Below are 26328 nucleotides of genomic sequence, written 5' to 3' on the forward strand. Positions count from 1 at the left end.
AGATGTGCAGGTGAACCTCTGCTTAATATGGAAAGTCATCTTGGGGCCTGGGATAGGGGTGAAGGAGGAGGTATGTGGGCAAGTGTAGCATTTCCTGTGGTTGCATGGGAAGGTGCCGGGTGTGGTGGGGTTGGAGGGCAGTGTGGAGCGAACAAGGGAGTCACGGAGAGAGTGGTGTCTCCGGAAAGCAGACAGGGGTGGGGATGGAAAAATGTCTTGGGTGGTGGGGTTGGATTGTAGATGGCAGAAGTGTCGGAGGATGACGCGTTGTATCCGGAGGTTGGTGGGGTGGTGTGTGAGAACGAGGGGGATCATCTTTGGGCGGTTGTGGCGGGGGCGGGGTGTGAGGGATGTGTTGCGGGAAATGCGCGAGACGCGTTCAAGGGCGTTCTTGACCACTGTGGGATGAAAGTTGCGGTCCTTGAAGAACTTGGACATCTGGGATGTGCAGGAGTGGAATGCCTCATCGTGGGAGCAGATGCGGTGGAGGTGGAGGAATTGGGAATAGGTGATGGAATTTTTGCAGGACGGTGGGTGGGAGGAGGTGTATTCTAGGTAGCTGTGGGAGTCGGTGGGCTTGAAATGGACATCAGTTACAAGCTGGTTGCCTGAGATGGAGACTGAGAGATCCAGGAAGGTGAGGGATGTGCTGGAGATGGCCCAGGTGAACTGAAGGTTGGGGTGGAAGGTGTTGATGAAGTGGATGAACTGTTCGAGCTACTCTGGGGAGCAAGAGGCGGCGCCGATACAGTCATCAATGTAACGGAGGAAGAGGTGAGGTTTGGGGCCTGTATAGGTGTGGAAGAGGGGCTGTTCCACGTAACCTACAAAGAGGCAGGCATAGCTGGAGCCCGTAGGAAGTGGGGAAAACCAAGCGGAGGCTTGGGGACCGCTTTGCAGAACACCTCCGCTCGGTTCGCAATAAACAACTGCACCTCCCAGTCGCGAACCATTTCCACTCCCCCTTCCATTCTTTAGATGACATGTCCATCATGGGCCTCCTGCAGTGCCACAATGATGCCACCCGAAGGTTGCAGGAACAGCAACTCATATTCCACTTGGGAACCCTGCAGCCCAATGGTATCAATGTGGACTTCACCAGCTTCAAAATCTCCCCTTCCCCCACCACATCCCAAAACCAGCCCAGTTTGTCCCCTCCCCCCACTGCACCATACAACCAGCCCAGCTCTTCCCCTCCACCCACTGCATCCCAAAACCAGTCCAGCCTGTCTCTACCTCCCTCACCCATCCCTTCCTCCCACTCCAAGCCGCACCTCCATCTCCTACCTACTAACCTCATCCCACCTCCTTGACGTGTCCGTCTTCCCTGGACTGACCTATCCCCTCTCTACCTCCCCACCTATACTCTTTTCTCCACCTATCTTCTTTTCTCTCCATCTTCGGTCCGCCTCCCTCTCTCTCCCTATTTATTACAGAACCTTCACCCCATCCCCCTCTCTGATGAAGGGTCTAGGCCCGAAACATCAGCTTTTGTGCTCCTGAGATGCTGCTGGGCCTGCTGTGTTCATCCAGCCTCACATTTTATTATCTTGGATTCTCCAGCATCTGCAGTTCCCATTATCACTCTGCATCATTCAATCCTTGCAGAGGACTGACAACTTGTTTGATTGGTGATGAGCATCAGCCCAGCACAAAGACTGCACAAATCCAAGAGGAAAATCATCACTGTAACCGCACTTTAGTATCCCAACCTAAGAGTGAAATTCCAGGAGCAGGTCGTAACCAATCTGGAAAACCTTCACATACCTCAATCAATTTCAGCTCATTGGAGTAAATAGGATCCCTACACTGTGAAAGCAGGCCATTTGTCCCACCAGGTCCACACCACCCCTCCGAAGGGCATCCTACCTCTCCCCTATCTTGTCTCTGCATTTCTGACGGCTGACCCACCTAGCCACACATCCCTGGAGGTACAGGCAATTTAACATGACCAATCCAACTAACCTGCACAGTTTTGGACTGTGGGAGGAAATCAGAGCATGCAGAGGAAAACCACATAGACGGAGGGAGAACGTGCGAACTCCACACAGTCACCAGAGGCTGGAATCGAGCCTGGATCCCTGTCACTGTGAGGCAGCAGTGCTAACCACTAAGCCACCATGCTGCCCTGTGTCCAGAGCATTAATTACCACAACTGGCTCAATCAAAATTAAGCACGTGACATCCTGGGGATAAAAAAAATTGAGCCACCTTCATTGAACAACCCAAAGTCATAACTCCAGGAGGCAGCGTTCGAACACCTCCGGGCTGACACAAAGGATAAATCCTGAAGGTATAGGATAACTGGTAGGAAGAGAAAACCTGAGAAATTCAATAATATGCTGACCATCATGACATGCAAAATTTTTTCAGGCCACCAGAGGTATCTTTAAACTAAAGTCAAAGAGACAATATTCCCTTCACTCACAAGATAATGTTTGTCTTCTTAAAAATGATAATAAAATCTGTCAATCCTGAAAGGAACAATTTCAACATTCCTGAAGTTTGAATCCAGGTGGTAGCTGATACTATTCAGGCTCTCAGTGCCCGATGGTAGAATGCAGGGTGGGCCACTATCAATGGGAGAGACTGCAATAAGCAATGAAACAAATGAAGATGTCAAAGCCTGTGATTCTGATAACATTCTAATTGATCAGATTTTGCTCAAGTTGAGGCTCCACGTAGTCAACTTGCAATTCAGGAAGAAAATGACCTGTCCTGATTTCAGCAATCTTGCAATCATAAATATCACGAAGGGCGGATTAAATTATGCTGTGGAAACTATTGAGGTGTTTTCCTGTTGTTCTTAGCAGGGAAAATCTTGCCATGCATTCTCCTCAATTATACAGTCATGGAGTAATTTGGCAGGGAAACAGATCCTTCAGTCAAACTCATGTATGCTGACCCAATGTCAGAACTTAATCTAGTCCCAGTCGCCAGCATTTGGCCCATATCCCTCTAAACCTTTCCCATTCATATACCCTTCCAGATATCTTTTAAATGGTCATAACTGTACCCACCCCCACTTCCTCTGGCAGCTCATTCCATACCTTTTGTATGAAAAAAGTCACCCCTCAGATCCCTTTTAAATATTTCCCTCTCACCTTAAACCTATTGTGCACTCTAGTTCTGGACTCCTCTTTCCAGGGGGAATAAAAACCTTGTCTATTTACCCTATCCACGTCCCTCCAGATTTCACAAACCTCGACTGGTTCACCCTCAGCTTCCAACACTCCAGGGAAAAAAGCCCCAGCCTCTTCAGCCTCTCCCAAACGGTCAAACTCTCCATTTCCAACAACACCCTCGTCAACTGTTTGTGAACCTTTGCAAGTTTAACAACACATTTCAACAACAGCAAGGAGACTAGAATTGAAAATCAGTACCCCTAAAAGTGGCCATACCAATGACCTATACAGCCACAGCATGTCATCCCAGCTCCCATGAAGGCAAACATGCCGAACACCTCCCTCACCACCCTGTCTACCTGCAACTCCACTTTCAAGGAATTGCACATCTGTACACTATTTTCAGCAACAGTCCCCAGGGCCCTACTATTAAATGTACAAGTCCTGACCTGATTCGCTTTATCAAAATGCAACACCCCACATTTAATTAAATTAAACTCCATCTGCCACTTCTCAGCCCATTGGTCTATCTTATCAAGGGCCCATTGTACTTTCAGGTAACCTTCTTCACTGTCCACTACACCTCCAATTTTGGTGTCAACTGCAAACTTACTAACCATACACCTTATGTTCACATCAATATCATTTACGTAAGTGATGAAAAGTAGTGGACCCAGCACCAATCCTTGTGGCACACCACTGGTCACAGGCCTCCAGTCTGAGAAATAACCCTCCATCACCACCCTCTGTCTCCTACCTTCAAGCCAATTTTGTATACAAGTAACTAGGACCACTGGATTCCATGTGATTTAACCATGCCAAACAGTCTTTTATGCAGAACCCTGTCAAATGCCTTGTTGGAGTCCATATATACAACATTTTCTGCTCTATTCTCAATCTTCGTCGTCACTTCAAAAAAAAACTCAAATTAGTGAGACACTATTTCCCCCACACACACAGCCACGTTGACAATACTTTGACTATGGAATTGCATACGTTTTGTGGATGAGCAAATTTTCTTATAGACACAGTGTGCCTTTTGACTTTCTGGAGGAATCTCTGACCTGATGTCACTGCCAGGCAAATCCAAGAAAACTGTTGCGACCACCACCATGCACTCTTCACTGCATTCAATCTGAACGAAGCATTTGTTTCAGTAAATCATGAAATTCTGGGGATTGATTCCCAGAGATTTTCCACTTCAAAGGTGCTTCATTATAACATATCAGTGTTATAAAGCGGAGATCGATCCCCCTCTGATAACTAAACTGAAATGTCCAGAGAGGCGTGCCTTACCCAATAATCTGAAATAAAGGAGTTGTTAAATAAAAATAAACACTTGACATGCTTTATAATAACAAGTAACACGTTATCCAACTCTAACATTGAAGAAACTAACTAAACTATTTACAAAATGAATAAGCCCCCAACTACTCACTATTCCCAAATAAAACAAGAGTAAAATGTTATAAGTCCCACTTATACAAAATAAAAAATAATTGGTCTCTCGAAATTACAGCTAGGTTACAGCCTCTGACAAATTCTTCTGTCCAGAATGCCTTTGCTGTCGAATTCTTTTGTCAGTAAGATTAACTACTTATGCTGTATATACCTGTCATTTAGATGGAGCTTACTCCAAGGCTTGGAGAATTCTGAGAGCCAGTGATTCTCTTTGCTACAACACAGTTGTTCTCTTGGCATGTGGCAGTTGGCTGTCCCTGATTTTCCAAATGCCCTCATCTTTTATACCCTTGATGACATAGCATTTTCTTACAATATGATTGGTCCTATGTTGGCAAGGACATGGACAAGGAGAACCACGACTTCGACTGGGACAATACCAAGAACCCGGGACAGACTAGGCAGAGACAAGCATGAGAATTCCTGGAAGCATGGCACTCCAGGAAGCATGCTATTAATAAACACATTGAACTCACCCCCATATACATTCCACTATGGAAGAAACCCAGAAATGAGGCAATCCATCGCAACGGACACCAGAGTTTAAAAACCAAGTGGGAAAACATCATCTCCACCTATCTGGACTCCATTTTCTCCCCTTTGGTCCAGGAACTCCCCACCTACGTCCGTGATACCACCCACACCCTCCACCTCCTCCAGGACTTCCAATTCCCTGGCTCCCAACACCTCATATTCACCATGGACGTCCAGTCCCTGTACACCTGCATTCCGCATGGAGATGGCCTCAAGGCCCTCCGCTTCTTCCTGTCCCGCAGGCCCAACCAGTCCCCCTCCACCGACACTCTCATCCGCCTAGCTGAACACGTCCTCACACTCAACAACTTCTCTTTTGACTCCTCCCACTTCCTACAGACTAAGGGGGTGGCCATGGGCACCCGCATGGGCCCCAGCTATGCCTGCCTCTTTGTAGGTTACGTGGAACAGTCCCTCTTCCGCACCTACACAGGCCCCAAACCCCACCTCTTCCTCCGGTACATCGATGACTGTATCGGCGCCGCCTCTTGCTCCCCAGAGGAGCTCGAACAGTTCATCCACTTCACCAACACCTTCCACCCCAACCTTCAGTTCACCTGGGCCATCTCCAGCACATCCCTCACCTTCCTGGACCTCTCAGTCTCCATCTCAGGCAACCAGCTTGTAACTGATGTCCATTTCAAGCTCACCGACTCCCACAGCTACCTAGAATACACCTCCTCCCACCCACCCTCCTGCAAAAATTCCATCCCCTATTCCCAATTCCTCCGCCTCCGCCGCATCTGCTCCCACGATAAGACATTCCACTCCCGCACATCCCAGATGTCCAAGTTCTTTAAGGACCGCAACTTTCCCCCCACAGTGATCGAGAACGCCCTTGACCGCGTCTCCTGTATTTGCCGCAACACATCCCTCACACCCCGCCCCCGCCACAACCGCCCCAAGAGGATCCCCCTCGATCTCACACACCACCCTACCAACCTCCGGATACAACGCATTATCCTCCGACACTTCCGCCATTTACAATCCGACCCCACCACCCAAGACATTTTTCCATCCCCTCCCCTGTCTGCTTTCCGGAGAGACCACTCTCTCCGTGACTCCCTTGTTCGCTCCACACTGCCCTCCAACCCCACCACACCCGGCACCTTCCCCTGCAACCGCAGGAAATGCTACACTTGTCCCCACACCTCCTCCCTCACCCCCATCCCAGGCCCCAAGATGACATTCCACATTAAGCAGAGGTTCACCTGCACATCTGCCAATGTGGTATACTGCATCCACTGTACCCGGTGCGGCTTCCTCTACATTGGGGAAACCAAGCGGAGGCTTGGGGACCGCTTTGCAGAACACCTCCGCTCAGTTCGCAACAAACAACTGCACCTCCCAGTCGCAAACCATTTCCACTCCCCCTCCCATTCTCTAGATGACATGTCCATCATGGGCCTCCTGCACTGCCACAATGATGCCACCCGAAGGTTGCTGGAACAGCAATTCATATTCCGCCTGGGAACCCTGCAGCCATATGGTATCAATGTGGACTTCACCAGTTTCAAAATCTCCCCTTCCCCTACTGCATCCCTAAACCAGCCCAGTTCGTCCCCTCCCCCCACTGCACCACACAACCAGCCCAGCTCTTCCCCCCCCCACCCACTGCATCCCAAAACCAGTCCAACCTGTCTCTGCCTCCCTAACCGGTTCTTCCTCTCACCCATCCCTTCCTCCCACCCCAAGCCGCACCCCCAGCAACCTACTAACCTCATCCCACCTCCTTGACATGTCCGTCTTCCCTGGACTGACCTATCCCCTCCCTACCTCCCCACCTACACTCTCTCACCTATCTTCTTTACTCTCCATCTTCGGTCCGCCTCTCCCTCTCTCCCTATTTATTCCAGTTCCCTCTCCCCATCCCCCTCTCTGATGAAGGGTCTAGGCCCGAAACGTCAGCCTTTGTGCTCCTGAGATGCTGCTTGGCCTGCTGTGTTCATCCAGCCTCACATTTTATTATCTGGGAAAACACACTGACTCTTCATTAGAGGCTGCACTGAGGGTATTACCAAGCATGGTAATGAAATATCTGCAAAAACAACAAACCAGCTCAGCGAGCCAACCAACCTCAACTGTGTTGGCACAGCCATCAAATTTAAAATTTAGTTGGTTTTTCATATCTAACAGCCTCGTTTAAATTAATTGGCTAAAATTCAAAAGCCTGTTGTCTTGGTAAAAATGCTGCTTTGCTTGCTAACAATATAGTCTTTTGATAAAAGTGTTTCAATTCAGGTGCTTTGTGTACCTGCAAACCCACAAAATCCTTTTTGAATCTCTAAGCATAGAAAAAAAAACTTCTAAAAAGGGACCATGCACTACACTCCCCATACCATTTTCCCAGCAACAAATTCTAATATTCTGCCTTCCAATGCACAAATACTCTACTCAAATTCACAAAGTCAGCAACTGTTTTGAGTGGGAGATATGAAACAACACTTTCAAAATATACACTGGCATTAAACACAGATTATTATAATCTGTGAGATAGTGGCTATTCACTCTTCTCAAAAATTCATTCATGGGATGTGAGCATCGCTGGGCTAGGTCATCATTTATTTCCCAGATAGCAGTGAAGAGTCAGTCAAATTCCTGGGGAGTCTAGAGTCACATGTAGCTCTGACTCAATAGGGATAGCAGTGTTCTTCCGCAAAGGACATTTGTGATGAGCTCTTCCAAGATATAGCAACAGTTTCATGTCATCATTAGACTCTTAAATTACAGGCTTCTTTTCTTAAAAAAAAACTGAATTCAAATTCCATCACCATTTGTGGTGGGACTTCAATCCAGGTTCTAAGAATAGTACCTGTACCTCTGGTCAATAGCTTAGTCACAATACTATTAGGCTGTCATGTCTTCCTAATCAATAGCCCTCTGGTGTGCATATTAAATTGCAATCAGATGAAACACTGTCTAAATCAGTCTTACCTCCAGGCCAAAGTTAAACTGAACAACATGACATATAACATCCATTATGCAGATTGACAGCAGTGTCATTGCCAACTCTGCATAAGGTTTACAAGCCAGTTAATCTCTTCACTTCTGCTTACAAGATACTTGGCTTGAGGACAAACAAAAAAAAATACGTGCAATCCCAGTCAAATATCCCACATTCCATATATTTGGAATGTGAGGTGCTGGAATATGTTAGATACTTCTTATCTTGGCAACAATCTCTCATCGAAAATATCAAATTGAGGAGGAGATCCAGTACTGACTCAGTTGCACCAGCTCAGCCTTCTATAAAGACAGTGAGCACTGGCAGCAAAAGACCCTCAAATCAAGAAATGCACTCATATACAGAGTAGTTATCATCACCATCCTCCTGAACTGTAGTGATGCCTGGACTGCATCAGCAACTTGTAAGAGCACTAAAGAAATTTCACCAGTAAAGCCACTGCCGCATTCTTCAGATTTAATGGTGGGATTGTTGAGTAAACTTGTGTCCTTATTAATATTGGCTTTATAAGCAATCAGGCTAAACTCCAGAGAAACCAACGGGCTAGATTCAATGACAGATAGATGAAAAAGAATGCCCCCCCACCAGGTCCTATCCTCCTGACGTCAAATGGAAAATGTTCTGGGGGAAGGATAAAGAAATCTCAAAGACACTCAGAAGCTTTCCCTTAAGTGTGGCAGCACCAAAATTAATGACTGTGGGAAGATTGTTGCAAATTATTCAAAATGGTGGCAACTTGTTCATCAGGTTTCATCAGACTCAGCGTCCAAATGGCTTAGAGACAAGAAAGGTGAGGATTAATGAAAGGAAGTTAATTCTGCACTCCAGATCTCACCAGCTTGTAGTACAACTCGGTCCACGACCCAAAGATTTCCTGGTTAAGTATTAGCCGGTTCAGTCACATGAAGATACGGCAGAAGCTCACAACTCTAAGGAGGTGCCAATCTCAAATCAAAGGACAGGCTTCTGAAAAAGAAGATTGTCCATTTCTTTGTTCCACTTGCTGTCATGAAGTGTTCTCAAATCTTTTACATGGGCCACTGTAGACTGATGCAAGATGTTAACCCATTTGTTTGGAAGTACCAATTTTTATATCCTCCTTAATTACATAAATTCTGACTGAATAAAACTGGGTTTGCGATATATTTGGGATTGTTTTAATTCACTCATGCACTGTGGGCATTGTTGGCTGGTCAGCATTTATTGCCTGTCCCTAGTTGCCCTTGAGAAGGTGGTTGTGAGCTGCATTCTTGAATCACTGCAGTCTATTTGCTACAGATAAACTCAATGCCTTCAGGGAGGAAATTCCAGACTTTTGATCTAGTGACAGTGAAGGGGCAGCGATATATTTTAAGTCAAGATGGTGATTGGCTTGGAGGGGAACATGCAGGTGGTGGTGTATCTGCTGCTCTTGTCTTTCTAGATGAAAGTGGTTGGGGGCTTGGAAGGTGCTATCTTAGGATCTTTGCGAATTTCTGCAGTGCATCGTGAGCACTGCTGTTACTGCACATTGATTCGAGAAAGGAACGGATCCCAATGGGTGTAATGCCAATTGAACGGGCTGCTTTGTCCTGGACAGTGTCAAGCTTCTTGACTGTTGTTGGAGCTGCACTTATCTAGGCCAATGGGGAACATTCCATCATACTCCTGATTTGCACCTTGTAGATGGCAGAAAGGGTTTGCAAATCAGGTAATGAATTACTTACCACACTATTCCTAACCTCTCACCAGCTCTTGTATCCACTGCATTTATGTGGCAAATCCAGATGAGTTTGTGGTCAATGGTAATATCCAGGATGTTGATCATTGGGAAACCTCGTGCTGCTAACACCATTGAATGTCAAGAGAGGTGGTAAAACTGTCTCTTTTTGGTGATGGTCATTGTCTGGTATTTGTCTTGCAAATGCTACTTACTACCTGTTGTCTCATGCCGTCATGTTATTCAAATCTTGTCACATTTGAACGTGAACTGCTTCAGTATTTGAGATATCACAAATGGTGCGGAACATTGGCAATCAATCATTGCGAACATTCCTACATCTGACCTTATGATGGAGGGAAAATTATTGATGAAGCAGCTGAAGATGGTTGAGTCTAGTTCACTACCCTGAGGAACAACTGCAGAGATATCCAAAAGCTGAGATGACTGACCTGTGACAACTACAACCATTTTCCTAACTGCCAAGCGTGACTTGAACCAGTAGATAGTTTGCCCAAGTTATCCATTGATTCCAGTTTTGCTAGGGCTCAAATATGGCCTTGATGTCAAAGACTGTCACTCACCTCACCTCTCGAATTCAGCTCCTTTGTTCATGTTTGAACCAAGGCTGCAAAGAGGTCAAGGGCTGACTGGCCCTGGTGGAATCCAAACTGGCCGTCACTGAGCAGGTTATTGCTGAGCAGGTGCTGCTTAGGAGCACTGTTGGTGACACCTTCCATCATTTTCCCGATGACTAAAAGTGGTACTGGGCAGTAATTAACTGGTTGGATTTATCCTGCTTTTTGTGTACAGGCCATATGTGGGAAATTTTCCACATGGTCGGGTAGATACAAATGTTGCAACTGTACTGGAACAGCTTGGCTAAGGGAGCTGCAAGTATGCAACACAAGTCTTCAGTACTATTGCTGGGAAGTTGTCAGGGCCCTTATCCAGCAACTCTAACCATTTTTTGATATCATGTGGAGTGAATCGAATTGGCCGAGGACTGGTATCCGTAATGCTGAGGACTACTGGAGGAGGCCAAGGTGGATATTCCACCCAAGACTTCTGGCTGAAGATTGCTGCAGAAGCTTCAGCCTTATCTTTTGCACTGATGTGCTGGGCTCTTGCATCATTGAGGACTGGGATATTTGCTCAGCCTTCTTCTCCAGTGAGTTGTTTAATTGTGCACTACCATTCATGCTGGTTGTGGCAGGACTGCAGAGCTTAGAACAGATCCGTTGGTTGTGGGATCGCTTAGCTCTGTCTATCACTTGCTGCTTATTCTATTTAACTTGCAAGTAGCCCTGTTTGATGGCTTCACCAGGTTGACCCTTTATTTTCAGGTTTCCCTGGTGCTGCTCCTGGCATTCCCTCCTGCATTCTCCATAAAATCAAGGCTGATCCCCTGCCTTAATGGTAATGGTTAACAGGGGGTATGCCAGGCCATGTGGTTGCAGATCGCGCTGGATTACAATTCCATTTCTGTTGATGCTCCACAATGCCTCATAGATGCCCAGTCTTGCTAGATCTGATCATAGTCTGTCCATTTGGCACAGTGATAGTGCCACACAAAGTGACCGATGTGAATACGGGACTTCGCCTCCATAAAAACTGTGCAGTGGTCACTCTTACAGATACTGATCATAGACAGATGCATCTGCAGCAGACAGATTGGTAAGGATGAGGCCAAGCATGTTTTTCCCTCTTGTTGGTTCCCTCGCCATCTCCCAATACCCAGTCTAGAGCTATGTCCTTTAAAGGCCTGACCAGATTAGGCCTGATTAGTAGCGCTGCTGCTGAACAACTTTTAGTGTTGAACATGGAATTCCCTCATCCAGTTTACATTGTGTGCCCTTTGGGAAGATACTGAAAATTCTCCATACACCTTTTGAGTTAAATTCTGCAGCAGAATTCTAACCAATAAAATGTGATGTTCACTTTTGCCTGAGGATCTTTCCCAGCGATAGGGGAAATCAGTACAGGTCAAAAGAAGTGGAGAACTACATCACTATGCTGTACAGACACTAAAAATAATTGGTTTGTACACTCACAATAAGACATCATCTACCACAGAATGATCACAGTTGCATTTAAGGTGGTTCTTCATTTCTGCTGAAGCAGCAGCATTACGTCATTTACTTCCTGCTAATGCTGTCCAAATAAAGATATTATCAGAATCAACACTGCAATGTTAAAGGAGAGACAACACCACATTTTGCTGAATAAATTTAGATTTGTTTTTATTCAAGTGTGTGACTCTAAGCAGTAAAACAACAAATTTCTACTCTGAAGATATTACTGAGAACTAATTTGACTGCAAGCAGTTGATCGCTATTTATTTTAATCTCTTACCTTGCAGCCTTCACATGTGATGACTCCATAGTGGATCCCAGAAGACTTATCGCCACAGATTTTGCAAGGTATTACTTCGATTTGAGCTGCAAGAGAGAGTATAAATATGTATTAGCATCAGTACAAACATCAATGGTAGATCGAATGGAAAAACTAACAGAAAACCTGTGATGAGACATTATGGACTTGATATTAACTTTGCTGGCAGTGAGGAATAGGGAGAGCAGTCTGTCGGAGTACAGGGAACATGAACAAAGAGGTTCCCTTGTGACTTCCAACTCCATATCTTTTGTGTGACATAATAGGCAGATTCTTAGCTTGGAAACCAGATTGACTGGGTTATTTCTAGTCAGATATGGAGCAGTCCTGAAGAGGCTGCAATACCAAATACATGTGTGCCACAGATGAAGAAAGAGAAATTGAGATTCAATCTGGGGCATGGTGATTGAACACGGACTCCTGGGGAGTCCACTTCCTGGGACCACTGGGTCTGTAATCCCCAGCGAGTTTGCAAAATTTGGAGGAAGTCAGAAGCCTGGCAGTTTGAAAGACCTAGGGTAGGCAAGACCTCAGCTGTAGGTGAAGTACACAGTCCTTTGTCAGGTAAGGTGCGAGGATGGTAATGATTTATTTACAAGGTATTATCCAAGCAGACATACTGGATATAGTAAGCAAGTAGAAAGCTTCCTTGATCTGAAAGTCCTTGACTTAGTTTAGTAGTATAGTTCCTGGGATTTGGAGAATGCAACTGTCCTTGGCTAATTTCAAAGTGGTGAATAAAAATGAGGCTCACAACATCACAACAAATAAAGTGCTAACCTGCATCTTTGGACTGACTTGGTTATCTGGGCCTTCATTTTACTCTTGTAAAAATGCTCTAATTTCGCAATTACAAAAACATTCAAAGTAAGCAATTTGGAAAATGTGTAAAACTAAGTTAAAAATGGCTTGCAAAGTTCCATTCATTTTTTGTGAAATCTTTCTACACAATCACAATCTGATTCATAATTTGTCTACAAGGCATCACAAAGCAAATTTGTTACTAGTATGGCCACAAAGCACTTTGAGAGCATGTGGGGAAGGAATACAATTCGAAAGAGGGATATCATTAATAGCTCACAATTTCCCACAGAAACCAATTTTCTGGAATTATTTTAAGGATCAGCTTATGGACCTACTTGGAGCTGAGTTGGAAGATTCTGCAAGTGTTTTTGATTATGCAAAAGGCTAGATCTCTTATGACAGTATTCCTCTTAAATTTTTAAGCTTCATTTTTTAGTGCTTTGCATTTCCAAATCAAAACCTTTCAATTCTTCACATTGTTACGTCACAGTACATTCAATTTTTATGTGAGGAAATGTGTCTCATATCTGAAGTTTCAGCTCTTGAGAAAGGATTTCCTTTGTTTTAGTTACATATGTGATATAAAGATGTGAGATTTACAGATATACTAATAGAATTTAGTTTTGGTTTTTGAACTCATGGCATGTTGGTTTTGATCTGTGTTTGAAGAGATTTTCATGGCTTAACTTGTCAATATTTCTGGGGTCAGGGTTGTTTTTCAAACTAGTATGAGCGAGGGAGTTTCTGGGTGATAATTGGGTTTGCTTGCATTTAGAAAATTCTTTGAACAAACAAAGTAAAAATTGAAGAGCTTTGGCTTGGTTTCTGTTTATAAAGGACCAGTTTTTTTTTGCTTGGGCAAAACCAATAGCTTGGAAAGCTTTTGGCTTCAGTTTGAAGAAGTCCTAGTTGAATTTAGATGGGTGAAACAATTTCTGCTGAAAAAGGAGTGTTAATTTACAACGGTTAGGTTATTTCAGTGAAAAAGGTTTTAGCTTGCAAGTTCCTGACCAGAAGTATTTGGCTATTCAAAGGTCAGCAAATCTAAAGCTCAGTTGTGTAATTGATCAAGGAAGTGACTATCAAACATTCATGCCAAGGAATTGAGAGCCATGATTAAGGTAAACCTATAATGCACGACTGACAAAATCTCTCTAGTGCTAGAGTAGCCTAAGTAATGGTTTTCAGACAGATGGAATTGTATTTTTACTGCATGTTTCAAATCCCTTCAAATTGTGTTATATGCAAATAGCTTAATTTATTCTATTTATCATTTCTGTAGTAAGCTCACTTTCTTGTTCTCGACAAAATCTGCAGTGTTTGTGTTTCAGTTAAAGACTATATTGTGCTAAAGCAAAAGGCTATTGAGCCAAATTCAGTCTGGCTTCTGACTTTTCCAGTAATAGCATCAGTGATGATCATAACATTTGGCATACGCAGTCTACAGTCAATGCACCCTGACTTTTCTTTCATTCATTCATGCGATGGGAGTATCACTGGCTAGGCATACATTTATTGTTCATCCTCAATTGCCCAGAGTACAATTAAGAGTCAACTTCATCACAGAGTCTGGAATTGCAAGTATCACACGTAACCTAGAACTGGTAAGGATGACAGTTACTTTTTCTAAATTGAAACAAAATTTTTTTTCTGAAAATGAACAGTGGCCATCACTAGATTCTTATTCCAGATTTTTATTGACTTCTGCCATGGTGAAATTCAAACCAGGTCTCCAGAACATAACTTGGATCTGTAGATCAGCACTCTAGCAATAATACAATAGACCCTCCCCTCCCCACAATACCAATTACTTTTACATTTAAACATAGTTTAAAGAATCAGCTAGTTATATCCTCCAATCTCCCTCATTGATCTTGCTCAACGACATCTCCCAATAGTCTAAAAGCTAGCTTCCTTAACTGACACTTTTCCTGCATTACTTTCAGAAATAAAATATGGGCTCACAAAATTACATATTTTAGGGCATAACACTTGTTGTTCTTGCAGTAGTATGCTCACTGGATTTAACTTTCAAGTCATTTTCAATTATCTTAAAATGGACATATTGTTATCTTCATCTAAACCATTATTAACCATATTTATAAAGAGCAGTATGAAATGTGATGGTAGCAAATACAAGAGGTACAATAAAATTTTGAGAAAGAAAATATCTATAATGTGTTAATTAGTTTTAAAAACAATGGCTCCCAATTTGATTCAAGTGTCTCTGTTAATGCCATCCAATATCTTCTTATTGTACTGAGAACATAGTCTAAATTGATAAACAATTCTGGCCAACTAATGTATGATCAAATTGCTTTTTAACCTATAAATATTAATAACATGAAACTAAAACATTTAAAACTCACAGTAATTTTCTCCAAATAACTCAAGAGACTTTAGCGACTGAATCTGATGTTTTGGTGAAGTATGAGCTACATTAACCTTTTCGGAGGTTTATATGCCAAGAGGTCCAAGTAAGTTCCCACACTGTATCTTATCAAACTGGCCTCATTAATTATCATCAATTGCAGCCAAATAGCATCTCTCATTTCATTTCTGCCTTAACTTACCACATACTGTTTTCAGAGCAATTCATCACTCTGTTGATATAAACAGAAAGGATGGCACATCTTGCAAGTGACCATCTTTGCTAGACCATTGTATGCTTGGACAATATTGGCAGTCTGGCTTTGGCCTTCACTGGCTGCATGCTGGCACAGCAGCCACAAAGCTGACCAGGTTGACACTCACTCATACTTACAATCCCATTCTCTCATCCTAGTCTCCATTTATCAATTACACCACACACCAGCTATCCCAACATCCCAGCTGAACAATCTAAGTCAGTGATATCAAGTCCCATTACCTACAGTAAACCTACATCTTGTTGTTGTCCAATAGGCAAACATCTTATATCAGGCAAGTAATCAGACGAATACAGAAAACATGCGCTTTGTTTAATTAAAGAAAGTAAAGGGGATACACAAATTAAACTTCACTTCCAAAATACCAACTAGATGTATGCACCCTGACCAAAGTCCTCTTCCTCTGAAGTTTAATCATGTTTCCATTGCTCCATCAAAGGTCTTGTTTTGTTGTTGTTAGCTCAAGTTGTGTTGAGCACCAGAACAGGATGATGTGGCACACTCTTGTCCAGATTGTGCTGAAGTGCTCCCCAAACTGGTCCAAGCAGTGAAACTGTATCTTCAAGAGCCCTCTGCTCTGCTCCACCACAGTTCTCGTTGAGGTTTAGGTGACAGTAAAAATGTACTTTGCATCAGTCAGGTGGTATCACCCTATGGTGTTATCAGCCATGGTCATAGCCTCTGTCTCCCAGTAACAAGTCATGTAAGTTCCTGGACCCTCAAACACAACAGGTTCATTCTGGAGCACTCTTGTGTGCCAGTCTTGTCAACTGCCAGTGTAGGGGGCACATGCATCCAGAAAATGGTAATGGTGATCACAGATCGCCTTGACTGGACGTTGTCCTGTTGACGAATTTCATGGTGTTATCATATGGCCCTTCAGCACCATGCGCCAATGGTATTGTGCACCCAAAGAAAGCCAGCTGTGTTCCTGAATTCCTTGCCTGGGCTGCAGCTATCTCATCCCTGGGAATGAAATGAATTATTGTGATCTTGTGCAGATGACATTGGTTGTTGGTACCTTTGTGGGTGTGCAACTGAGAGATCTGACACAGGTCATCCATTGCTCCCTAGAAGGAGCCAGGGCATAGACATTCAGTGCTGCTAATGGTCCCTCGCCACCACTGGAGGGGCTGAACTCCTGCTTCTGTAGCTGGCTAAGTTCCCTTTCAGTCTCTTGGGAAGTAGAGAGCCTGAGTCAGCAGTACGGCTTGATTTTTCCAAGGAAAATTGAATCAGGACCAGAAAGATCTGGCATCCCTCACATCCTGAGGATCCCTGAGCCCATTGCTCCTCATTCCCTATGGGTTCTCCTCCTCTATCTGTCTTTACCTGCTTGCATAGGCAGCCACAGTAGCCAACATGCTACCAGTGGCAGAACCCATCACTCTCAGTGGAAGTGACTCAATTGAGAACAGAAGGAGCAAAAGAATTTCCTTAGATCTCAGAACAGTCAGTGGCATACCCTATAGATGTCGGCAGAGCATACTACATCACAAGCGAGATATGCTGGACACAGATAACAGGGACATGTCAGCAGTGGGCATCCACAAGCTGTTCAGCTTCTTGGTGAAGGTGCCAGTTGGCTGAGTGACCACCACATATCATCAAAAAGAGGGCCTGCCGCTCACAATCCTGGGCCTACATCAAATGCTGAACTTCACAATGTATTCAGCACAGGCTTTGTGGCTCATTTCGGGTCCTTGGAAGTTACATGCACAGTGTAATTCAGCCAGATTTTGCCCTTTGAACCATCATTGATTATAATGATGAAATTATCATCAATTTAGAAGCAGTAATTGCAAGTAGCAAATTGGCTTTGACCAGCATTTAAACCTGAATCATGTTTATTCTTCCTGCACAGCAAATAGCTGATGAAACGATTGCAAATTAAATGTAAGTGCTTTGCAATGGATCCTGCATTTTCTCCCATCAAACGTGCATCAACTCTTCCCACCTTTGGTATTGTCCCAGCCATTTTCTGGTAGTACATTCCCATCCATAGAACAGAAAGTGATGGCTGGGAACGTAGCCAGTGGTGGGCACTATTAATACCAGGCTTTACTGGGCTGACAATTAACCTTAGAGTTTCCTTGTCCCTGTTTATAATCACAGTACTCTGACCATCCATTTTTATCCAACCCCCTGCATGGAGACCTGCCACATTGATCTTCACCCACAATTTCTTTCCTGATCCAAATGCCAACATTACATCTTAATGCTGTCCATCCTCCTGTAGTCTATCTTGCCCTCTGCAACTGATCAACATTACCATTTGCTTTGAGTTTCTTCTGTCATCACCTTTATCCCAACTTTTACAAATGCTCTGCTATGCATGCTATGATGGGTTGGGAAATGCCACTCACCAATGTCTGTGGAAGAAGGGTGCACGAGCCTGGTGCCTGTTAATACTGCCCTGAGATGTTGCTGGCCAGTATCCAATGCAGGAGGTCATTCAGAGAAAATGGCAAGTTGAATTTGAATGTTGTTTGGTTCTAGTTTTCTTGCCTAGTTTTCCTGATGTTGAGCTTTTTTGATGAATTTTGTAAGGTGGAAGCCTGAATATTGATAAGGTGAGGTGAGTTGTGCTGTTATCCAGGTATTTAATAGTCAATAATGACTATTCATTGGAAACTCATTTCTGCTTTTAGAGAATCGTCCCATACCACTTCTGTAAAGCATAAAAGATGGCACGAGATTGAGATGAGCCGCGCTGCAATTGTTGCCTGATTCTGCCATATATCCATATTGCTCAAAAGTGAGATTCCACCAATAGTGTCCTTAATATGGAAAGAATATCTCAAAATCATCTCAGACGCAGACAAAATTTGACATTGAGCCAAAAAAAAATTAATAGAAGGGGTGACCAAGAGACCTGAACTTTGAGGAATGTTGCTAAGAAGCAGAGGTGTACACCCTTCTAATGACAGAATTATGATCAAGAGCATTCTGTATCCCCTTCTCAAAAGAAACAATACTATGTCATGTAACTGAATATACACCTGAAACTGAATTTGGGGACCACTCTGACGCTCAGAGACATGTCAAGTTTTATTTTACTACTAAAAAGATTTCAAAAATAAATTGTTATTTTCTAAATTACACGTATTATAGTCTTCTCTTCATAAAGGTCGTGTAAATCGACAGCACCATGTAAAATTGTGATCACCACAGACCTGGTCAATGTTTCCTCTAAGCTCTCAGTGTACACTAGCATGCAGATGCACTGGCTTCCAGTTTCAGAAGTTGCTGTGTGTACGAACTTCCGTAGAAAAGTGTCAACAGGAAAACAAAAAGCCGTAGCAAGAAAAATTAGAGGGACCTTGGAATAGTAGGCATGAATGGTCAGAGTTAATTTCTCCTGCCATCCACTGATTCCACAAAAAAAATCAGGATCAATCATTGTTTGGAATTATAAATGTGTTGGTGTATAAGAAGACAGTGCTTCATATTCTAATCGCCTGTTACATTTTCCACGACTACTGCAATATGCAAACAATTGGCATAAGTCTTTCCAAACAGTCATACAAGGTATAGAATTGTTTAGCAAAATTAAAGAATTGGATTCTAAAACCCTTATTCATTGGTAATGGCAATTATTTATTTCTACCTGTATATTAGACATTGGAAGTAAAAATCTATGTCTCGTAGAGGCACTGGCTGCATTAAAAACAGTTCTCGCTTATAGAGAAGGTAGAAGAAATGTGCATAAATTGTATCAAAAGATTGTTATGTGAAGATATTCTGTATTCCCATGTGATTTATACTTTGTGGAAAAAAAGTTTGCTAAACACTTCTTCAGATATCTCCCCAGTAAAACGAGATGTTAAAGGATTGTTGAAATAATGTGATCCTATCGAAATATTACTGCATTAATGAATCTTTTACAACACAGTTACTAATCTCTGTATATGATATAAATGTAATTAAGGACTTGCCAAAGATTAAAGGGAAACTTGAACTCTTTCTGCTGATAGTGCATACTTTTTAAAAATAGATTAAATCCTAATCCTAAATACCATCCTGCGATATGAGCCCACGTCAAAGCGCAGTTTAATGCGAATGTTCACCACATAATGCTTCACCGTTATCATTCAACATTTAAGCAAGACTCTGTGCTTTGACCCCTTACATCTAATTTTATTGAAATAAATTAGGCCTGTGTCAAAAGAAACAATGCAGCAAGAGGGCAATGGAGTTTTTGAACATCATTTTTCTTCTATTGGGTGTATTTTACCTTTCAGCAATGAATGCAAACCTACAAATAGAATAAAAGCAACTGGTGACATCATGCAGCCTCTTGTATTCTATTGAGAAAACAAAATCTTTTCAGTTATACCTTATATTTAAAAAACTGTTTTACACCATAGCACAACTTTGATGTAAATCTTTGGTGCAAAGTCCTCTACTTACTTATAACTTCAGTTTTCATTTTCTGCTGTGTTTGACACATGTTATCAATAAAAACAATGGCTGAAAATATTGTGATGTTGTCTCTTTAGCAGAAAAGTGATCCACTTGACAATCAGCGCAGTACTGTAATAATTCTTCCTTTCTAATGCTATTAAAGAGATGGACTGTACCATTCCAAAATTAATAAAGTAGGGGTGTCTACAGAATTGTGAGACCATTATTGCTTTCATTTCCTTCCCTGTTCCCACAGCAGTGATTAGCAGGAAATGTAACTTTTGGGGAGACCTTCCTATGAACATTTAAATAAAAAAAAAAGACAGCTGGGATGGTGCATTTCTTTGACAAATGTAATTTGTTGAATCTCTACCCCTGCAAAAGTCTGATAAAGTAGCTGTACAGTAGGAAACAGGCCTCTTCAACTGACCACATGAAGCCAAAATATGGTAGTTTTTTAAAAAAAACTGCACCTGGACCATTCGGGTACAGGTGCAAACAAGTGTCAATATTTAAAGTCAGTGGCCTGAATCTGGCTGGAACAAAATAACAGTGTTTTCCAACAGCTGATGTTTTTAACTAGGAAGTTCAAAGTATTAAGAGTACAAAAATAGTGTGACTCTCCTCACCTTGCTGGCTCAGTTACGTGGGAGCTCGTTAGCTTGGTTGGCCGGATGGCTGGTTTCTGATGCAGAATTAAATCCAAGAATTTAATTCCTGCACGGGCTGAGGTCACACTTTGAGTCTGGTTGCATCAGTCTGTATTTCATTCCGAGCATCCTCATTAATTAAGGTTTTGTTGGATTTGTAAATAAAAGTATTCATTAAACTCACCATGGTTAGTTACTACATTATTTTCTTTGTACCCTTTTTAACTTTGTGATGATCCTTGATGACTGACAAAAAAATCTTATGGTCCAGATGTTTAATATTAGGGTTAGATGGTGATATACTGCAGTGAAATCGTTGGACCTGTAATCTAGACAAGGAAGAAATTGCTCTGATGACATGAGTTGAATCCTACCAAGGCAACTTTTGGAATTCAAAGTTCAATTAATGGACATAATAAAGAATTGCTGAAAGCAAGTCTCACTGGAAAAATCCATTTAGTTCAGTAATGCCAGAAAGAAAAATGAACTGACATGGTTCGGCCTACTCGATTCCATACTTTTCAGTCTTAAGTACCCTGCAAGATACTCAGTTCAAGGATAATTTGGCACAGACAGCAAATACTGATGTTGCTTGTTGTATTTGACAGATTCTAGATCAGACAGGCCTACACCTTTAAGACAGCTGCACAGCATTATTTTTCCCCCAGATTTTGGAAGATTAAATTTAAAGTTCAAGTAAATCTCAGGATGCACAGGTTTGTGCTCATGTCAAGTCAACAGCCAGGTGAAACAACTGACGACTTCAGAGGCAGATGTAGCAAAAGTACTGAATGTACTGATTTAAAACAAAATTCATGGGATGTGGGCATCACTGGCTGGGCCAGTATTTATTCCCCATCCCCAGTTGCCCTCAAGGTGGTGGGTAAATTGCTTCCGTGACCACTGCAGATCATGTGCTGTTGATAGAAGCAAATTGAATGCAAAGATTTACAGAACTGGTCATCAAATCCATTCAGAAAAACACTCTGGACAAGCCTAAGGAATTTACCTTTGAAGCTGTTTTAGGAGGAGTCAAATGCACACTTATAGTCGCAGGACCGCAACATTTCTAAGTCCTTGAGACTGAAGAAACTACTGTCAAAGGTTCAATGAAATGTCCAAATTTTGCTTGAGATGTAGTTCCTCTCACCCATTCAGAATACTGGCATGGATATATCTCAATATTACCACAATCCACAAGGTGACAAACCTCCGTTTCAATGGCATGGATCCCAGTCTGTAACATTGCGCTGCTTTAATCAAACTAAATGAAACCAAAGCAGATTCAGCAAGCTGTGTCAGATAATAATCAGCTACAACAGCTCAAAATGATCAGTGGATTGTCTGAATGCATCAAATAGGTCCCTAAGCTGGTCTGTTCTTTCTGGTCATTCGGAGATGAACTAGGCTTTCTCAACAATATAAAACTTTCAGGGCAAACAAGATCATAATTCCACAACCTCTGCATCCAGACATAGTATTTTTGTTTGTTTATAGGATGTAAGCATCACTGTCTTGGACAGCATGTATTGCCCATAGAGTTGTTAAGAATCAATCATGTTGATGTAGGCCTGGGGACATGTGCGGGTCAGATCAGGTAAGGCTGGCAGTTTCCTTCCGTACAGGGCATTAATGAAACAAATAGGCTTTTCTCTAAAGTTGGCAACTGTTCTCATTTTCATTGTTAGACTCTTAATTCCAGATTTTTATTGAATTTAAATTCCATCATCTACCATGGTAGGGTTAGAACAGGGATGTTCAAAACATTATCTGGGTCTTTAGATGACTAGTCCGGTAATAATACCATGAGGCTATCATCTCCCCAGATCACCTGCATGTAGAAAACATCCATGAGATTGGTGCGTGAATCTATATAGTGGCTTGGCATTAACAACGGATACTAATCAACTCATCAAGACGTGTGGAACATGCCAATTCCATCAATATCACCAAGTGATAAAACCTCTCCTTCTGCATAAACTTCCTTCTGAAGGATAGACAATATCTGTCATGATTTCACACTGTGTCCAAGGAAAGGATTACCTTTTGATGATTGACTATTTCACCATATTTCAGCTTGTGACCCAATGCAAAGATATAACTAGCGAAATAGTTATCGACACATTGTACCTCAAAAAATTGCATCTAACAACAGTCCTCTGCACACTATTTCAAGGTGTTTACAGGAAATAGGGTATTCAACATATTGCTTCTTCCCCTCACTAACCTCAATTGATTAGGCTTCCGGAAAATCCGTAACCATTAAAAAGTTAAATGATTTGCCAAATATTTGGATACCTATGTTAAATCGATGTGTCATTTTCTGGGCAATGAATTACCTTCACTGGCAGTTCTCATGTCTAGGACATTAACTTGTATGGATCTACTCTCCCACACTCTCATTACACAACCACATGTACATGAAGGACTGTTGGAAAGAAAGAAAGTAGAACAAGAGTTTGACCAATGAGCACAAAGATGTTATCCCAAGTTGAAGTAGGGCATGGCATGAGACTTCAGGATTTTCACGTCATCACATGGGTTCATGGAAAGATAGTATACCATTATGTCTGGCTTAGGTCATTTGATAATAGCAAAAACAATGCATATGCTGGAGATTTGAAGTAAGGATAAATAAACAGCTAGAGAAAGGGGCAGCATAGTGGCTCAGTGGTTAGTGCTGCTGCCTCACAGTGCCAGGAACCCGGGTTCGATTCCAGTGTTGGGCGGCTATCTGTGTGGAGTTTGTACATTCTCTCCATGTCTATGTGGGTTTCTTCTGGTGTTCGGGTTTCCTCCCACAGTCCAAAGATGTGCAGGCTGGGTGGACTGATCGTGCGAAATTGCCCGTAGACTTCAGGGATGTGTAGATTATGTGGGTTATAGGGGGATGAGTCTAGATGATCTGAGGGTTGGTGTGGACTTGTTGGTCGGAAGAGCCTGTTTCCACACTGTAGGAACTCTATTCTATGATTAAACGCTACAGGCCTAGCAGTATCTGTGGAGAAAGAGAATGAGTTAACATTTCAAGTCTGATATGATTCTTTTTGGAACTGAAGGGGGCTGGAAAAATCATAAATCATAACTTACTTGTTGGGAAAGAGGGAGGAGGAACAGATTACGAAGGAGACTAGAGTAAAAGACAGTGTGCTAAATGGTAATAGTACAAAAACATAGATTCAAAATATACATGCATGTTAGATGTGAATCGTAGAAAATCACGTAGAAAATATGATGTTGTAATTAGCAATGACCAAGTCCTACAAAGAAACAGGACTGCATATCAATCAAACCCTTCGCTTAGGACCATTACTCAGATATTGAAGATATAATGACAGACAACAAACAACTATGACAAATGACACATACTCATCAATGACAGAATGCAGAACACAAAGTTAAGCTACTTTGAAAAGTCATAATAACTGTATAAGCACCAGATCTGGTCATGATGGTTACTACGGCGTTCTTTGAATGCATATGGATATACTGAAAAAAAGCATCCTTGTACTTGTTATCAGAAAATGATTTGCATGGTTTATTGTTGTCACATGTACTGAGATATAGTGAAAAGTATTGTTTTGTGTGCTAACCAGACAAATCATACCTTACATATAGTACATCAGGATAATAGAACAGAATGCTGAATATAGTATTACAGCTACAGAGAAGGTGCAGAGAAAGATCAACTCTAATATACAAGAGGTCCGTTCGTCATTCTGATAATGGCCAGGAAGAAACTGATCTGGAAACTGCTGGTATATGTTTTCAAACTTTTGTATTTTCTGGCTGATGGAAGAGGGTTAAAAGGACCCAATTCTTTTAAAAGGAAGAGATGGGGAAGCTGTATTGTTGCACAAATTCCAGACCCAGATAGGCCAATACATTCAAGAAAATTACATAACATCACAATATCTGGTATAAAAGCATATGCTTGTATTCAGTCTGTCATTCTCTGTGTAATGACGTCAATGTAGTCAGTCGATTATATGTATTCTGCAACATCAATAAGCATAGAGTCTAGACTGTGTGTTTAAATCTGCGATACTATAGCCTTGTAAATACTTAGTGTAACAAATAAACTTGAAATATCAGACTCAGAATAACCCAACTATTTGTGGTATTATAATATAAAATATATAGAAATATAAAATCTAAAATATAAAATATATGAATAAACCACAAACAGAATCAATGCCCACATGTCACGAGTGAATTTAAAAACAAATTCTGGAGTTTAATTTTCATCAGATGTCAATTTTCTTTTCAAACAGAATTTGAGTATGTACTCTTTGGATATTTTTCTTTTTATTTTGCTTTCTTTTTGAACTCATTCTTAGTATCTGATCATTTATATTTCTGGATCCATCAACTCTGATTCACTTTCCTTCTCCCCAATTACTTTTCATGAGTCAAGGAGATAAATAGTTGGTTCTGCCTTTGACAGAAGTAATGGGTGTCCCACTGGTGTTGCTATATTCTTTATCAGCTGCACACCCAGTAAATTAATCCATAAAACACCATTGAGACTTTCATCTGCACCCTACTGCTCAATGAGGCGCACCACAAAATGCTTTTCTCTCGAAATATCTTTTTCCAAATATCTGGTTAAAAAAGTGATCTACAAGAGCTTACTTCAGTTTTATTGTACCTCCATGCAACCATATAATTATTGTATTGGTTGATGAAACAACTGAACAAATAAAGAAAGCTACAAAACTTGACACAAATTAAACTTAAGACTGATTAGTAGATTTTTGTCAGATAACACGGGATGTTGAGCTAAGATTTGGAGGTACACAGCAGCCTTGATTGGACTGAAAGTCAGTGCAGGCTTGAGGGGCTGAAGAACCCACTCTTGTTTGTTTGCTAAAATTTGCACTTCATGGTTTATTCTCCAGTATTTGCTGGAATTTTGGTATTCCCAGCACCTACTGGCTGGAAGGCGCCGGTCATGTTAAACTTTGTTGGAAGCGTCAATAAGGCGTATGAAAAGAATACCCACAGCACTTCCACCAAAATGTATGATGGGGCAGGGATTGAGGTTAAAAATTCTTCCCCACTCTGTGATGGATCTGAAGCAACGTTTTTGATGGAGATTCTTAGAAAAGCTGATTCCACAAGGAATTCTTGGAAATCATGATGACAATGCCCTTTTAATTAGCAGCTGAAGATCAAATCCATCTGTTTAACTGTTATTTGGAGGGAAATAAAACATTAATGGTTCCATACAAATTGATGAGACAGAGATAACCAGAATGGCAAGTTAGGGAATTGTGGAATTTGAATCTCTCAAACAGCATTTTGCATACATTTAGATTTGAGTGCACTGGTGACAGGTTGCATTCTAAGCAATAACAGAAAACCAGCAAATTGAGTCTTTTGTTTGACTGCTGTTAGTGACGTGATCTTATGATTTGATTGATGTGGGGTTTGCTATATTACTGTACCTCATTAGAATCAGTTCCATACTATTGCGATTAGCATTGTGCAACATAATGACATATATATTTCTGCTAATTATGATGCAAAGTATCTCTAACTTGTGAATATTGTTCCAGAATGTAGTTCAAAAACTGCAGCTTTCTCTCAGCTAGACTCGCCAGTCCCCATCCTTTACAGTGAGGGGAGTAAAGATCTT

General features: G+C 42.0%; 1 protein-coding gene across 3 annotated transcripts in view; it reads right to left on the reverse strand.

Moving 5' to 3' along the window:
- LOC125450957 (nuclear receptor ROR-beta) overlaps nt 1–26328 on the reverse strand; it is a 276310-nt gene that overhangs the window by 105215 nt on the left and 144767 nt on the right. For 2 of the 3 annotated variants that reach the window (XM_048527459.2, XM_048527458.2), the window contains exons 1-2: nt 20044–20159; nt 12140–12225 (exon numbers count right to left, since the gene is read on the reverse strand). In XM_048527459.2, coding sequence (XP_048383416.1) covers nt 12140–12225; nt 20044–20083 — 126 coding nt within the window. In that variant the 5' untranslated portion in view covers nt 20084–20159. Of the gene's footprint in view, nt 1–12139; nt 12226–20043; nt 20160–26328 lie in introns of those variants that run through there. The other variant, XM_048527460.2, reaches the window with a different exon arrangement.

This window comes from Stegostoma tigrinum, chromosome 3, assembly GCF_030684315.1.
Source record: "Stegostoma tigrinum isolate sSteTig4 chromosome 3, sSteTig4.hap1, whole genome shotgun sequence".
In the NCBI taxonomy this organism is placed as follows: domain Eukaryota; kingdom Metazoa; phylum Chordata; class Chondrichthyes; order Orectolobiformes; family Stegostomatidae; genus Stegostoma; species Stegostoma tigrinum.